Source organism: Scardinius erythrophthalmus, assembly GCF_964197995.2.
Source record: "Scardinius erythrophthalmus genome assembly, chromosome: 3".
In the NCBI taxonomy this organism is placed as follows: Eukaryota; Metazoa; Chordata; class Actinopteri; order Cypriniformes; family Leuciscidae; genus Scardinius; species Scardinius erythrophthalmus.
The window spans coordinates 14,828,830-14,845,706 of record NC_138223.1 but is presented as its reverse complement, the minus strand read 5'-3'; the positions used below and the strand labels follow the sequence as shown (position 1 = coordinate 14,845,706).

The window sequence follows — 16,877 nt, the reverse complement described above, 5'->3', positions numbered from 1 at the left end:
GGAGCTGGATGTCAAGCTCCATCCACTTGCTCTGCAATGAGCAGCCTCTCTACACTACAGTAAATACCCATGGCTCCACCCATGAGGTGACCTGCTCCAATTAAAACTGCTTTTTCTAGAATAGGGGTAGAATAATTCCCAAATTGGGGTTTGTGAGTTGACGAAAAGCTAATATATATATATCTATATATATATATATATATATATTTAGAATTTTTAATTTTTTTTTACCTGCATGTAATTTGTATGACCATGGAATCTCAAGGAATACTTCAAATAAATAGACAAATCTGGAGTTCGGCTGACAAAATAGTTTGTGAATTCCTCTCCAAAAAGAATAATAATCTCATGTGAGAGAACGCCATACTATTTATATTTTTTCAAAAGTGGTTTTAATTGACTTATTTGTAAACCTTTTTAATTAGAAAAATATAGAGTGCACCTTTAAGGCTATTGATTCTCCAACATAGGCTATGGACTCCAAATGTCATTTTCTGAATTCATCATCACGCATAATGATCTTATCATGCCAATGAAATAGGCATGCCAATAAGGTTCATTGAATTGACATTTGGCTGAAAGATGTTACCTTGAATATTTTTTCTTTCTATTGATGTAGGTAGGTCATTGAAAAGTGCCATGTGTGATTTTACCGCACATACGAGTGTTTGACTCTTCCGTGAGAGAGAGAGAGAGAGAGAGAGAGAGAGAGAGAGAGAGAGAGAGGTGTGTATTTTCCTTTCCCCTCCGTACTCAATCTCACTCTACACGTCGCCTCCGTGATCTTCGCAAGCAGCGCTCGCGTGCTCCGTTACCAAGACAATCACGGATCACGAGGCTCGTCCTTGCTTCCCCGCGTCTCCCGTTACCGGAGTCTCGGGCATGTCGAATCCCAGGAAAGACTTTGACGTGAAACAGATCTTGCGCATCCGCTGGCGATGGTTCGGCCACCCTGTATCTCCTCCTTCTCCCGGTAACCAGCCTTCGGGAGATCTCTTCAGCAGCAGCAGCGGTGGTAGCAACCGGGGGACCTCATCCGGCGGTGATCAGCCCTCCCTCGGCGGCTGCAATAGCCCCAACGCCGCTGCCGGTGCCGGCTCGAGTAACGGCAACTCTTCCTCCAACATCAACAACAATCGAAAGTTTGCGGATTCTGGTCCAAACAGCGGGCACTCAGCGGCGGCAGTGGTGGTTAATGCCTCCGCGTGTCCTCGGTCCATGAGCCAGCAGGAGTGCCGGAGCTCCCCGCCGGCGCCTTGGGTCTTCCCGGCTCACTCGCGCTCCAGCGAGAGCCTTGAGCCGCTTCAGCAACAGCAAAAGCAGCAGCAGCAGAAGCCGCAGAAGCAGCAGTCCACGCGTGTATCAGACGCCCCTGGTCCTGGAGACGAGGAGAACAATAATAACGTGGAGTCTGACTCCAGCTCGTGCAGGTATGGGAAGTATTACTGGTGTGGTGTCGAGCACAGCAGGGCGCTTGTACCGAACTGGTACCACTTCACAACAGATGCATCACCAGCTGTTCTCTATTAAGATTAAACTGTTACCACGAGCTCTCCTTTTTGTTTCCTCACACTTTCTCTGTGTGATAAATAGTGCATATGGTATATTCAAATAATTAACTGGATGTCAAAAACATTTTACAGACAGTAAAATGTGCTTGCATTTATTTTCCCTTAAATATGAAATCTTTGGAATTTTCTTTTGGTGCGTCTTTTTTGTGTATTTGTGGAATTTATTTATATTAGGCTGTGTCTTGTGTCAATTGTGCTGAACATAGTTGGTGTCGGTGAAAAGAAAATGGATCCACACCTTAATGTCATGATGATGTTGAGTACAATGCACTAAATTATTTAATGCAGATATAACTGGGCAGTTGATATGAAGTTGATATTTTTTGCGGAATCTGCAGTGAAATAATCATTTAGAAATTATCAAGCATGATGCTTTTATGACCTCGTGTTACCAGACATTGCATTGAATGTTTGTATGTAAAAATTAATTTGTCACACCGCAGGAACATTTAAAATGATCCAGTGAAGGCAAAAAGGATGATTAGAAAAAAAAATCCTTGGCCAGTTATAAGAACCGCACCCCACCTCTTGTTTAGTAGGTTGAATAACAACAGCAGTCATATATTTCATAGATTTTGGCAAATGTCTTATCGAAAGTGTTCTCCATGGCTGTTATAATGTGTTGGGTGTGGTGTTACTTCACCTAAGCATGCCAGGTTTGTCGTCATTTACTCACTCGTTGTGTTGTTCCAAACCTTTAAGACTTTGTTAGACCTCTGCAGATCAAAAAATATTATTTTTGAAGAATGTCCTGATGTATTTTTTTTCATGCACTGACAATGAATAAGTGACTGATGTCAAATCTCAAAAAGGATATAAAAGTACCATAAAAGTATAACTGTTATGTGCTATATTCCAGGCCTTGAGAATTAGCCATACAGTAATTTTGTGAGTAACGACCCACATTTAAGTTGTAATTCACTGCTAATCTTCTTACCTGTGTGAGTTATTAACAGCAGATTGAGTCAGTGAGCTAAATTCACTCAGTCAGTTTGAATCATGAATGAATCATTTAGGGCTGTTTCCCAAAAGTATCGTAAGCCTAGATCATAGAAATCAATGGCACCAATATGCTTACAGTGCTTTTGGGAAATGCAGCCCTGGGCTGCGATTCCGAATATCGTAAGATTAATTAGATTGTAGAGCTATTGCCACCAATGGTCTCTTTACCATAGTTGTCAGGTCTTTGCAACAAAAGAGGCCCAATGGCCAGTCAAAGTAGCCCGAAATATAGCCCAATGCGTTTTTCTCCGTCGGGCGGCCAAATTCTCCTCTGAATTTGTATGTCTGGGGGATGCTCTGGGGGTGTTGGAGCGCCAAAATAGTACATACAGGGGTAGAAATCAACCCACGGGGGGAAAGAAAATTAACCCAACAAGCAACAACTTAAAAGTAGCCCAATTTCGTGGGAAACCTGCAGACTTGGCATCACTGGCCTCTATGATTAACTTAGCTCACAATGATTTAGAGGAATGCAGCCCAGAGCAGTTTTGTGAATTAGATCAACCGATTCATTGAAAAGATTAGACTGAAACACATAATATGTTCACTAATTAGACATCCATATCTCTTATGATCGCTTCATACAAGAGTAGACAAGGGCAGATGTCAAGTTTGTCGGGATCTGTTTCTCACACAATCACTACAATACAATGACTTGTTATATTTGATAATGTTTTGCATCCATTATGAAGCTTGACATCTACAAGAATCAGTCATCATATTTTGTTTTATTTCATGAAAAAGACAATTTCTTCATTTGTTGTTCCACAGAAAAAAGTAAGCCTTGTAACAACACGGGGTTTCACAAATAATGACAGAATTTTCATTGTTTGGTGAACTATCGATGTGAGAGAGAGATTTTAAATTTATACTCCTTTTGTGACATGCAAAGTTCTTATCTCACCTTTGATGCATTAGCTCACTTGCGTGTATGATGTAGGCTAACGTCCAATAAACACTTTTGTTTCAGTAAGGAATAATGTGTAGATAAATTGTGCTTAATGTTCCCTCACAGATCCTTAGTGTGATGAACAGCTGTGAATCTTTTATGCGAGAGTTCAAAAGATGAAAACAGACTTCAGTTAGGCGTTACAATGCTTTATGGGATTGCAGAATGTTACTGTACATGCTTTGTATACAAGGGTGTCTGTCTTCCTGATCTGATACCCATTCTTGGGTTTGACGATTCATTCTGTGGTCATCTCTTATTAATGACCTATAAATATGTGCCATCAGCTTTGTTCCTTGTTTGATTGTATTGTGGACTTCATACTTTGCTACTAGCCTGTGTGAGTGGGTATGTTTACTAGGGTTTTTTATATGAGAGAGCAAAGGATGTGGGTCTGTCAGTGTGGTATAGCTCTGAAAGGCACTTAGTCACTCATCACCTTGGAGACGGTAGATTGAACCTATTGCTGCTGCTCCTTAGAGTTCATACCAGGAAGAGATAACCACACAAACACACACGTAAGAGACTGAATCTGAAAACTGTGAGAACTGACTCTCACTACCTTGCTATTTACCTCCAATGTCAGATGCATACATATGCACACAATTACATGCACCATCATAATGCATTTATAATAAGATTTAGGCAATATTGGAACTTTACCTCATGTAAAAACAATAATTCGATCAAATTGATGGGATTAAGCTCATAATCAATTAAAAAATCTAGCATAAACCAACATGAATTCCCCGTTGCTCCAGGATGGTTTATGCTGGTTAGAGCTGGTATAGTGCTGGCACTGGTCTAATTGGTGGACCAGCATAGTCATGCTGTTCTAAAGCAAAATTTAACTGGTAGCTGGTGCACCACTCCTGTTTCCTATGCTGGTGACCAGCAAACCTGCAATCAGCATCTCATACTTGTCCCAGCATAGAAAAAAAGGCCTTATTCTGGTGACCAGTAGTGCTGGATTTTTCAGCAAGGCAAACATTAATCTGCGTAAAATATGTGGCGAATGCCAAATTTAATCACACAAAAACAAACAAACAACAACAGTAGGTAAACAGTTAAATTGCATTTATTCCACTCTGACCAAAGTGTGCATGTGCTTCTGACGTTGTCATGCGCAGATTCGTAATCATGGCGGTAAAGAAGGCATCACATTTTTGGGTTGCTAAAGAAACTGAGCTTATGTTGACAATGTTGTGTGACATGAATGAAGACATATAGGCGTGTCACCGAAAAAGGTTAAAAAAAGTTTCGCCAATAGAAAAGCGTTTTGAATTAGACGTAAATAGACTAAAACAATGGCCAGTAACACACCTACTGTGTGTGAGTTCATCACTTGTGCAGTGGGGTATGTGAATAATGGTGGTAAAAATAACCATAATTCTTAGCAAATAATCAGAATAATGAAAATTTATTGTGAACGGGAGAGGTTTGCTCGTGTCATGTAAATATCTTAAGTTGGAAATAATCACATTATTGGTGCACATATTAACGTAGTTTGTGAATTTTGTTTTCTTTTTCTTCTTTTTTCCCCAATCCTCCAAATGTACTTTAGTGAAAATGGCCCTCATCATATGGGTTCACAAACCACATATGCATGTGCCTTTTACTGCCACATCTTTGTTTTTTCAAACACAAGGTTTGTTATAGTAGAAGCACAAATAAGTAGTGACTATTTGGGAATTCAAGGATGACTCCAGGCCCTCGGGCTGTTTATGACTTTACAGGAAAGTGAGAGAGTGAGAGAGAGAGAGAGGAAGATGAAGAAAACCGTCTAGCCGACTGAAAACTGCAATTAAGATCTTGAGATAGTGGGGCAAAGCATCTGATATCCGTTGAGCATTCAAACCAGAGCTCTTCCTTTCTCTTTGCCTCCGGCTCACACTTCCATTTGTGTGGACATGCGTAGATTTTAATCTAGTCAACTATAGAGCAATGGAGAGTGTGGGAGGAATCCTTTATTTTGTGGTTAAATTCTCCATTTTTTGTCTGGGATTAGAGAAAGATGGGTTTTATTTTGGTCTTCAATTTATTCAGGCTATGTTTTTTATGTCTAGAGGGATGAGTAAAGCCTGGGCAGGAGAACACTTTCAGTGATCAGATGGTGCTCAATTTTTTTTGTATATATAAAAAAAAAAAGTAAAACATTATTACCTAATAAATTAGGCTGTTCTGTCATCATTTACTCAGCCTCATGTCGTTCCTAACCCTTTAAGACTTTCAGTCGTCTTCGGAACATAAAATGCTTCACACTTGGGCATGTCTAGAACATCAGTTCTCTGGTGAAATATTTAATACATGAAAAACAATCAAATGTTATGTCAGGGGCAATCATTTAACAGATTTCTTTAACTCAAATAGTCCTGGACTCCTTATTCCTCTCTCAATTCGAACCCTGAAAACAGTGTTTTAAACTTTAAAAAGTTTCTTGTGAGAGCTAGAAAAGAGCTTCTGGCTTTATGGATAAAGTCAAATGATCAAGAGCAGAATGTCCCCTGAAGGATTTATAAAGATTATTATTTTTTTATATCTGCTCTATGAGGCAGGTTAAAACCTGTTTCTTGTTTGCTGTTTTGGAAGTGTTGAATTTATATTTTGGACTGCTTGTCTTTAATTTCCCACATGACACCATTTTCCCCTTTCAGTTCCATTTCCTCCTCCTCTTTCCTGTTCCTCTTTTTTCACCCTTTTCCTTCTCATTTTTTTATGGCTTTCTATATGCATGTCTCCTCAACTGCACAAGTCGTCAATTTATTAATGTTTGGTTATGTGTATCCATTTGTAAAATAAGACTCAGAGTCTTGTAAGATGCTGTTTGATATGCTTCATAATGTTCACCAGAATTTTTTAAAATGTAAAATCTCTTTTTTCCCCTCTCTATCTGATATATTCCCTCACTCCCTTCAGAATTGGCCTACAGAGGCTTAAATCTGATCCAGATCTCCAAATGGTGTCGTAATCCCTGCTCAAATCCATTCTGAAATGACAGCAGATATCAATAGAGCTCATTATCGCCTGGAAACCACCTCACTTCTCTTTACCCTCAACTGAAGTGATCATGAATATGCATATTTTAACTTTTCATTTTGGAGGACTGAATGTCAGATCTTTTGACAGCATGAGGTTTAAAAAATAGAGCAGAATATTCATAAAATGAGAAGGAGATGGAGTAGAGAGAGAGAGCCTTATGCTTGTAGCCGAATGGAAACTAACAATAGCATAGACTGAAAAAATTGAGTGATTAGGGAAAAGAGCCAAAGGGCGAGAGAGAGGGAATTCTGAAAGGTAGAAAATTAAATTAACAGAAAGTAAAGAGTGAAAGACAGCAGTGTCTCCAACAGTGTTGGAGAAGCTGCTTTGAAATTGTAGATTTCCAAGCTAAATGCTACTCATAACTTTTAACTTTTTTCACGCCGTCCAATGCCATATAAGAGGGAGGAAAGTTTAGAAATGCTTGTTTAATTATTGCTTTAGTTTGGTTGGCAGTGCTGCATGTTCTTAGCCTAGAAATCTAGACGCACCCTAGCGGCAGCAAAATTTATTTTGCAGCCAGGGTAGTTTAGCAACTCTCTGTTGACTTTCGAGCTGGAGAAACCCAAATTAGGTCAGGCCAATCACATCGTGTATAGAGTAGGCGGGGCGGGCTTGGGACTCCGACTCTGGAGGACTCTCTGGAGCAAAGAACGGCACTTAAGTCAATCTTAAAAAAGGAAGATGTGTTTGTAGTTTTGCCGGCCAGATATGGCAAAAGTTGAATCTATCAACTAACGTTAGCTCCGCTGGTGGGAAAACGCTCTGGTTGGTTGAAGCGCTGTCCTATTACGTGCAGAGGGAATTTGAAAGACAGCCGTTTATCCCGCCCTTCGGATTGAGGCGTGTCTATGGTGAGTTGCCAGACCTAACATCTTGATGTAGGTCTGGCTTGCCAGGCTGTATGTTCTAACTATGTGAAATAAAAACAGCAGTGTAGCGTTTTCACACTTTTATTTGTTAGAAAAAAGAAGCTTATTATTGAAAAATCATTACTGTGGATACTGTAAAGGATACTGAATGTTAGTGTCACTACTTTCAGTTACTGTTACACCCCAATGTTTGACAGAAAGAACAGAAGAGGAAGACAGGAAATAAGGAGAATGTTCTGTGAAAAGGGAGTAAGAAAAAGAGTGCAAATATGAATGGACGAGTGTCCACTGGGGATGTTCAGGAACTGGCAGGTGTTTATCTGGCTTTTTGAGATAACTTGCTGCCTCTCTCCTGTGTGTTTGCGCTCATGCAGGGGTGTGTGTGATGTTTACTTAGGTAGGTCGTGTTTGGAGGATTGTTAGTTTGCCTGTGTGTTTGCTGTGAGTATATTTGTGTATGTGTTTTATGTTGCCCATGTTGTCTCTGTTTTCATTTGAGACTAAATAATTGTGGCATTGAGAAGAGCCAGAGGGTGAAAACCTGCTACCCATAACTTACTAAAGAGAGAGAAAATCTCTGCAGTTCGTCTTGGCATCTGCACTCTTCTTCCTGTCTGCTTCTCTTACTTTCAAAATCCCTGTCTTAAAGGAACAGTTAACCCAAACATAAAAATTCAAACCCACATGGATTACTTTCTTCTGTGAATGAGGGATTTTAAAGAAAACTGCTCTCGTCCAGTGTTGTAGTACTTGAGACCGGTCCTGAAAATGAGTCTAAGACCCTATTTACATGGTTTTCGTTTGAGATGCACCAATGTGAAAATTTTGGCCGATACCGGTAATTCTTTATACTTGAAAGCCAATAACCGATATATTGGCCGATCCATCTAAATCCAAGTTTTTATCTAATTTTTGAGAGCCTGATTACAAAAACAGAAGTCTCACCATTTAAAATCCATGTCCCAAGCACACAATTGACCCTTCGCAGGGAGTTTGATTGATAGGCGATCTGACCAATCATAATCCGCCATCCGCAGAATCTGCCATTTTTGTCCAACAAAGCAGTCAGGAGAGTTAGTAGATTAACATTGGAGGATTTGAACTTGAAAAACGGAAATGGAGTGTACTGATGTCTTTACGTGGTTAAAACAACATTCCTTCTGATGCTCATTCATGTTTATTTGATGCTATAAATTAACTAGAAGGAAGAGATGGTCGGTTCATGAGATGCTTTAACTGAAGCGTCACGACACCTTAAAGAGCCACAAAATGGTAGCCTATTAATTGATTAAATTTCTTTAAAAAATGACCAAATTTGAAAGTTGAGACTTTGTTTCAAATCAAATGTAACCTGGTCTGTCCTGTATGTCAGCACGTTGTCAGTGTCCTCTGTGCTCCGCAATGTATTTTTCACTGCGTGAGAACATGGTGAGGCACGAGAGTGACATGGCTTGTCAGACATAGCAACAGTAACTTATAAGTCAATAGTCAATTATAAGGACATATTATAAGGACATATATGACAGACTTGTGTTATAATTAACTGTATTTTCCTTTTTTTTCAGTCATATTTCAAGCAATTCGAAACCATCATGGCGAACAGGGTTTCAGCCTCTGAAGTGTCTCAGCTGAAGGAAATAATCCATTATTTATCGGCTTTAATATTTTATTGGGCCAATAACAATGACATTAAAAATGAACATATATCGGCCGATACCGATATATTGTGCATCCTTAGTTTTTCGTCTTGTTTTGGGCTCTATATTTACCTCTCCAAATGAACTGACTAACTAAAACGAAATGCTATTTCATGCTATTTCATGCTCAGGTCGTCATATGGTTCATGTAAATCAGTGGATTGAACTTTTTTTTTAACTGCTTGATTAACATGAATCATCTGCACTAATTCTCGAGAACTACAACACTGCTGAACTTTTTTTGTGGTTTGTGCCATCTTGCACATATATGATCTGTTCTGTACTATTATGTCTTTGGACCAGAGCACGCTGTACTTGACACTGACCCGAAACCTGGCTTCATTAGCTGCAAAGTTTACATTGTCTGAATTGTGACTTGTCTTGACTTGACCCTCTTTTGGTCTTGGTCTTAACTCCGATTGAATCAGGTCTCGACCTGGACTTAAATGAGCTGGTCTTGACTACTACACTGCTCTTTTCCATACAACGGAAGTGATCAGGAACAAAAAGGACTAAAAGCACCATAAAATTAGTCCATACAACTTGATCACTATGTTTCAGATTTTCTGAAACCATACGATACTTTTAAGAGACAAATTTGAAGAATTATCTAAATATCTGGCCCTCTGCCATATAGCAAATCTCAAATCTCCATGAAGGCTCTTCTTCTCCATGAATTTTTCTTCCTCCTTTCTCTCAATCTTTCCCTAAGGTACTTGATAGACTAGGTTTTGACTCTCGTCTGACAGCAAGTCTTTAATTGCATTTAGAGATTTGGAGCTGAGAGTTCAAATATTCTCACACTCTATCTCATCATTTCCTCATCTGTCTTCTTTTCAAATGGTGTGATTGAAAGCTGTGTGTGTGTGAACTTCCTGCTTGAATGAAATAGATTTTCCATTTGATCATGATCTGTGAGGCTGAGAGGTCTTGGCTTATAAAAGGTTGTAGTCTAACTGCTTTTATCTCCTGCTGCAGAGAACATTGAAACCCCAGAGATCATTACTGGGACACGTTGCTCTTCCCTGGACCGATATTTGCCAATAGCATAACCAAGACTCTAGAAATGGATTCAACTTGTGTCATTATACCAATATCAATTGATGCATTTCACAAATAATCACCATTTCACCATGTCAATCACCATCACAAACAAACAAAGTTTAATTATGGTTCTAACATGTCACCCACACACAGCTTTTCTTCCAAACTGAGAAATATTTCAATCAAGTATGTTAAACAATAACTAATACTATTTTCTGTAGTGTATATTTTATTACAACAAAGATCTGTTTTGGATGTGTATCCAGAATTTAATTTCACCTGTAATATGAGCACACATCAGGTTATTAGAATGATTTAGCTGATATATCATTCTCACAAACCTGAAGTTCTGGTTCTCAGTAATGGATATGACCGAAAATGACTTGCATGCTTGAGAGTGTTAGCCTGTTAACTTGTGATTCATTGAAAAGAACGAGCAGTTAGAGTTTACTATCGTCTTCTCCGCAGGCTCACTTGCTGGCTATTGTGATTAATTACATCAAGAACTATTCATTATCAAGGATCCTGGATGAGTCAGAAGCTCAGCGGCCTTAAATGTGGACAGAATTTTTACTATAGAGATGTGTTCACAAGAGCAACATTAGGAGAGAAAATAAGTGTGAACATGGGAAATGGGGATTGCAAGGCAATCTACAGAGATGGAGAGAGAGAGACAAGAGAGAGACAAGAATGACAGGGAAGCGAGTGATAAATGGAGAGAGCGAGAGGCAGTAGAGACGACAGCCGTTTGGGAAGCGGCTAAATTGCTTTGTGTATTTCATGGCAGCTTTATCATCAAAGCTAATTACTAACAGCTCTCTAAAGCCCTCTATATTTATCCATCCATTGATCGTGTGCTTGTGTGTGTAATTTTAAGAGTGTAGCATTAATTTTGCAAGGAAAGCTCATGCCTCCTTTTAAAATGATTTAGATTTTTTTGTAAAATGAAATATGTTACTGTTCTGTGGTAGACTTGGGGGTCCTCAAATATTTTTGTAAAGGTTCTCAACCTTTTACTCAAAGGCCCCCTATTGTCTAACACAATATTTAAAATTATTATATTGTTAGATATTTCTGGGATTTCTGCTGTAAAGTTACAAAAAATAATTAATTACAAAAATGACCAATCAATATTTTAGATTTCCAGTTTAAATACTGGTTTTATAATCTTTCATATTTTTATTATATTTGTATTATACTTTTATTGATATTTTGAATTAGCTTTTATTTTAATACTTTTAGCCTTCATGTTAATTTTAGTTTATTTTTTAGTAATTTCGTTGTGCTTTTGTCATTTTTTTGTCATTGTATTTTATATAGGCATTAAAACAATGATGACAATAATCACATGAAAAAAGATAAAAAAAAAAGAAACATGAAAAAAGAAAAAAAACGACAAAATTCTGGACCTTTGGCAGTGAGGGGGGGGGGGGAGGGTGGTTCAACGAACCCCACCCTCACTGCCAAAGGTCCAGAATTTTGTCGGTTTTTTTCTTTTTTCATGTGATTATTGTCATCATTGTTTTAATCAATGCTTGTGACAAATATTCTGGGTTGCTGTTTCAAATTAATATGATTTTTTTTTTTATATATATATATATATATATATATATATATATATATATATATATATATATATATATATTTTTTTTTTTTTTTTTTTAAAGGATTTCTATATTTTATCCACTCAATAGTCTACAATATAATAGCCATATAAACGTAGCGTAATTATAATAATAAAACATAGTGGGATATTCAGTGATATTGGTGTTACATGAGGAAGCAATTTGACAAAAATGCAGTAAATATTTTAGGTGCATCAAAAAGCGTGCTCGTTAAGATACCAGCAGACAATCTAATCCAGCACAAATTAGTGCATAAAAGGTCACCAAAATGAAGTATTTGAACCTCATAATTAAATACAAAAGGAGGAAAAACTGCAAAAAGGTCCACTTTTTGAAAAAAAGAACCCCCCCCTTTCTATAGAGCTGGTAAGTCCTGCCCCTTCCGCTAACCCCACTGGACCTCTAGGTTGAAAAATTGTCAATGCAAGTGAATGTGAGAAAATAATTATTTTCTGGTCCCGTTTGAATTTTGCCATGAATGTGAACATATGTTGTCTGTGAATTTTTAATATAATTTTTCGTGTGAAGAATGCTACAATTTAGCGGGTAGAAGGTTGATACAGTTAGACTTTGTGTGAGAGCACTTTGTGGACTACAACTCTTCGCTGCGTCAGACGGGAATCTGAAGAAAGAACAGCCCATTTGGTTTGAATGGTGACATTTGGGTACAAAACACACAGGCATCTCGATCTGTCTCCATAGATTATAGCAGCATTAGCACCGTGATTTGACAAGTGGAGAAAGAAAAAAAGTTGTTATGGGGTGACGTCACATAGGCGACATGTAGTCTTTCTCGTTATGTCTTTTCCACAACTGCTAGCCAAAGAATCATACAATATACTGTCAAACTCGTAACATGAAAAATTCTATAAAAAATTCACAGACAACATATGTTCACATTCATGGCACAATTCAAAGGGGACCAGAAAATAATTATTTTCTCACATTCACTTGCATTGACGATTTTTCAACCTAGAGGTCCAGTGGGGTTTTACAGATGGGCGGGACTTACCAGCTCTATAGGCTGGCTACACTGGCGGAGCTAGGGGGTGGCCAGGGGTGACCGTGGCCACCCTTGGTCTAAGCTTGGCCACCCCTTTGGCCACCCCTCTCACAACTGCTGTTTCTGTCTTTTTTTTTTATGACAAAAATTGTGTTTTTTAAAACGCTGAACTGTCTCTTTAAGACCACAAAAAACATGACACTTTTCAGACGCACACTCCAACTTCACCTCAGCGCCAGGCGCAAGCCAAACGAGTACGGAAATGAGCGAGTGCCGAATGAGCTTCAGCAGAACATCAGACAGTGATATGCACATAGTAAATATAGAGTCAATCTTTCTCAACTGGTGGGTTGCAAGAACGTTTTGAGTAAGTCGAATAGTGTGCAGTCAACAACAAACGTAATTCTCTTTTTTTCTGATGCTACTTTTATTTTAGAAGATGTGTGTGAAAGCTTGTGACACTTCTGTCAGAAGCTGAGAAAAGGGCGTTGTCCTTTTTCAGTTGGCTATCTTCGGTAAGATGAGATGTTGTCAGGCCAAATGTCAGCAAAACTAACTTTTCTGTCATACGGCTGACAGCTTTGTACTGTGCTTGCGGTACGCACATCACGCAAATGCGGCGTGCTGTAGCTGTAGTTGTCGTCAATTAAAGGGTTAGTTCACCCAGAAATGAAAATTCTGTCAGTAATTACTCACCCTCATGTTGTTCCAACCCCGTAAGACTTTCGTTCATCTTCGGAACACAAATTAAGATATTTTTGATGAAATCTGAGAGCTGGATCACTCCTCCACAGGCTTATGGACACTATAACTTGCTGGCCCAGAAAATGTATTAAAGACATTGTTAATATGGTCCAAGTGACTCCAGTGGCTCAATCTTAAGTTTATAAAGCGACGAGAATACTTTTTGTGCGCAAAAACAAACAAAAATAACGACTTTATTCCACTTTTCATTTCCTTCTCTCTGGGCCTCGAGTCTTTTCACGTAGTGTTTTTGCGTAGCGCATCTGTGTTGCACGTCACCACGTATCACACACATGACCAGCGTCGCCCAATAGTGAGCCTACATTATTGTTAATAATACTTAATGAAACGAATATGAACAAATACTATAATGAACACATTAAGTCTGATTCTGATTGACTCAGATTTTCAATGTGAATTTTTTAACACAGTGCATATGTGTTTTCAGGACGTCTAACAGCAGTGCGACTTTGTCCTCATGTGCGTCGATGGAGCCGTGTGTGTCAGATGAACATTTCCAGGCACACAGTCATGCTGAACACACCTTCAGACGCATGGAGGCCTACCTGAGGACCAGGAAACTCTGTGATGTCGTCCTTCTCGCCGGAGACCGCAGGATACCGGCACACAGGTAACAAAAAAACTGTACACATGATTCAAGAGATTCATACAACCAAACCAAATGTTGAACCAAATGGCCTCAAACTAAACCGCACAAACTTCAGTAAGTCCAATGATAAGTTTTTCTCCAGTGTTGGGCCTCTGACACAAGATCTGAGTGGATCCAGTTCATGCTGCTGAATCACAAATGCCCTGGTGAGGCTGGAGATGAGTGATGGTAGTTAAATTTTACTGCTGAACGTAGCAGCAGTGGCACATTTATAGCACATTTCATTGTCAGCAAGTATTGCAGTTTCTGAATTTGACAAATACAACTTTGGACTTTCAAAACTCTGATGGTATTATTTTGAGAATGGCTTTTGATAATGTGGAGTGTCTGTTATAGAGATGGAACAAGGTATGATTACAACATATGAAAACTAAAATTATATCTAAAATCACTATTTATGCCCAATTTAAACTACCTAACTAAATTGAAACGTTTAACAGGCAGTTGAAGAGTTGAGTAGATGTGTGTCTTCTCTGTTGTAAACGGCATTGTATTGCAAATATTACAGTACATGAAAATGAGGATGTAAATGTTGGCCGAGTTTTGACCAATTCATAATGGGTCTCTCTATAATGTTGTTAGTCAATGTTTCTTGGACCAAAAACATAATTTAACTTTACATAATATCTTTTTTTTGAGATCTTACAACAATTATATAATTTTATGGGGAAAGGTTTAGTTTAAGGGTTCTTTTTTTTTTGGGACTATTTTCATCTTCTTGGTTTGAAATCAACATTGACAGGATGTCATGTGTTTGTGACATTCATGTTTTAGAGATAGACTGCACTGAACACATACATCAGATCTTGATATTATTCATGAGACTTTGGACTTTGACAAGTGAGATTCCCCTGTGATGCTGATAGGGAGAGACAGGTGTTCAAAAACCATTTATCATGTGAGGCCCTGTTTACACCTGGTATTAAGATGAGTTTTGGTCGATCGGATCACAAGTGGACGACGCTAAATAGGTGTAGACAGACTCTAAAATCTTTGACCACTTCCAGAGGTAGTCAAAAATGCATTAAGACCGGATTGCGTTCGTAGTGTAAACGTTCATGTCACCCTCGAAGAAATCAGGGCAGAAGTGGATAAAAGAGACAGAATAAAACACCAGGTGTAAACAGGAATGTGTCTCCCTTGTCTACTTGTGATCCAATCGACCAAAACGCATCTTAATACCAGATGAAAACAGGGCCTGAGTGTTTCTAGATTTATGGAGAGGTGGACTGGGGCTAATTTGAGACGCAATCTCAGGCACAAACAGCATCTATTCTTACTGTGCGTGTGCTTGTGTGTGTTGACCGATTAAACGTATTTGTTAATCAATGTTGTGGAAAAAACACACAATGCATTCACATATATTTTCAGTGCAGAGTACAAGTGCAAATGACTGAAGTATAATAAAGAAATAAAATGATCTGTGTGTGTATTTGTGTAATGTATTGTGAACGTACAAAACATAGATTACAAAAGTTATATTACAAGATATATGTTTTTGCCTTTTGTTGCATTTGAGAATATTTTATGCTGTTAACTGTTTTTAAAGTGAAATATAATGGACTGATTCAGACACAGTTGTTGTATTCTTCCCCCCCGCCATTCCACAGATTTCCACTCATGCTGTGTTTGCATTTTTCCAAAATATTTTTCCAGCTTAGTTTCTTAGGGTCTAAATCCAGCTTAGAGAGTTTGTATTTTTTTTTTTAAGTATGTCATTTCAGTGCATCAAGTACATCAAAGGTCTGTCCTCCATATACAAATCATGCACACCCAAAGATTTTTTTATTTTATATGTATTTTTATATTGTTATTTTAAATAAAAATCGTTCCGTTTTTATGTGAAAACGTTGTATTTACAGCACTACAGTACTACATAACACAAGTTAGCTAGCTGTCAGTTAATTCTGAACTTGTAAAAAAGAAATTATTGTTTCTGAATCAAAAACTCACTGGCTTAGATAATGACACCCAATAAACTTACTCTAAAATCATGATATAAAATTCTTACAGTAAACTACACAATCCTCAAACTCGCATATCTGGCATATTTTCAGATTGGCAGATTTATAAAAATGTAATTATAGAGACAAAAGTTCTTAATGTTATCTTATCTTTATGTTGTTATTTTTTTTTAGTTTACACGTTAATGCAACAGATTCAAAGTAAGCCAAATAATAGGCCTATGTGTAATAATTAGATTCTGCAATAACGTTTTTTTTCGCACGTACAGAAAATGGCAGATTCTGTATTTCTCAATCTGCATCAGAACAACCAGGAAATGCAATCATGGAATTTGCTGTAATTCAATAAAACAACTTTCAAAACATTTTTTTTTACTTAATTTTCACATTAACATCTCTATGTATGACAGTATTTCACTCGTGGGAGGAACTTTGTTGATGATTCAGTTCCACCATACAAAGAGTGCAAATGGCTTTACCTCTGTTAAACGTCCCATTTGTTATTGATTTATAAATAAATGACCCATATAGATGGTCTGTCTCTATCATTTACTGTTAAATGCATGCATTGCTATAGGGACTTGTGTGCGTCAGTTCAGATCCACACAGATTTTGGAAAACACAGGAAGCAAAATGTAGCCATTATATTGTCAAATTGAATAAATGCATTAATACTGTAGCTTTAAAATGTATTAAT

General features: G+C 38.0%; 1 protein-coding gene across 2 annotated transcripts in view; it reads left to right on the top strand.

Moving 5' to 3' along the window:
- Positions 1-16,877, top strand: part of klhl5 (kelch-like family member 5) — a 79,026-nt gene that overhangs the window by 21,737 nt on the left and 40,412 nt on the right. Inside the window, exons 1-2 of one of the 2 annotated variants that reach the window (XM_081362237.1) lie at positions 581-1,430; positions 13,995-14,177. In XM_081362237.1, the coding sequence (XP_081218363.1) occupies positions 883-1,430; positions 13,995-14,177 (731 nt within the window). In that variant the 5' untranslated portion in view covers positions 581-882. Of the gene's footprint in view, positions 1-580; positions 1,431-13,994; positions 14,178-16,877 lie in introns of those variants that run through there. The other variant, XM_081362238.1, reaches the window with a different exon arrangement.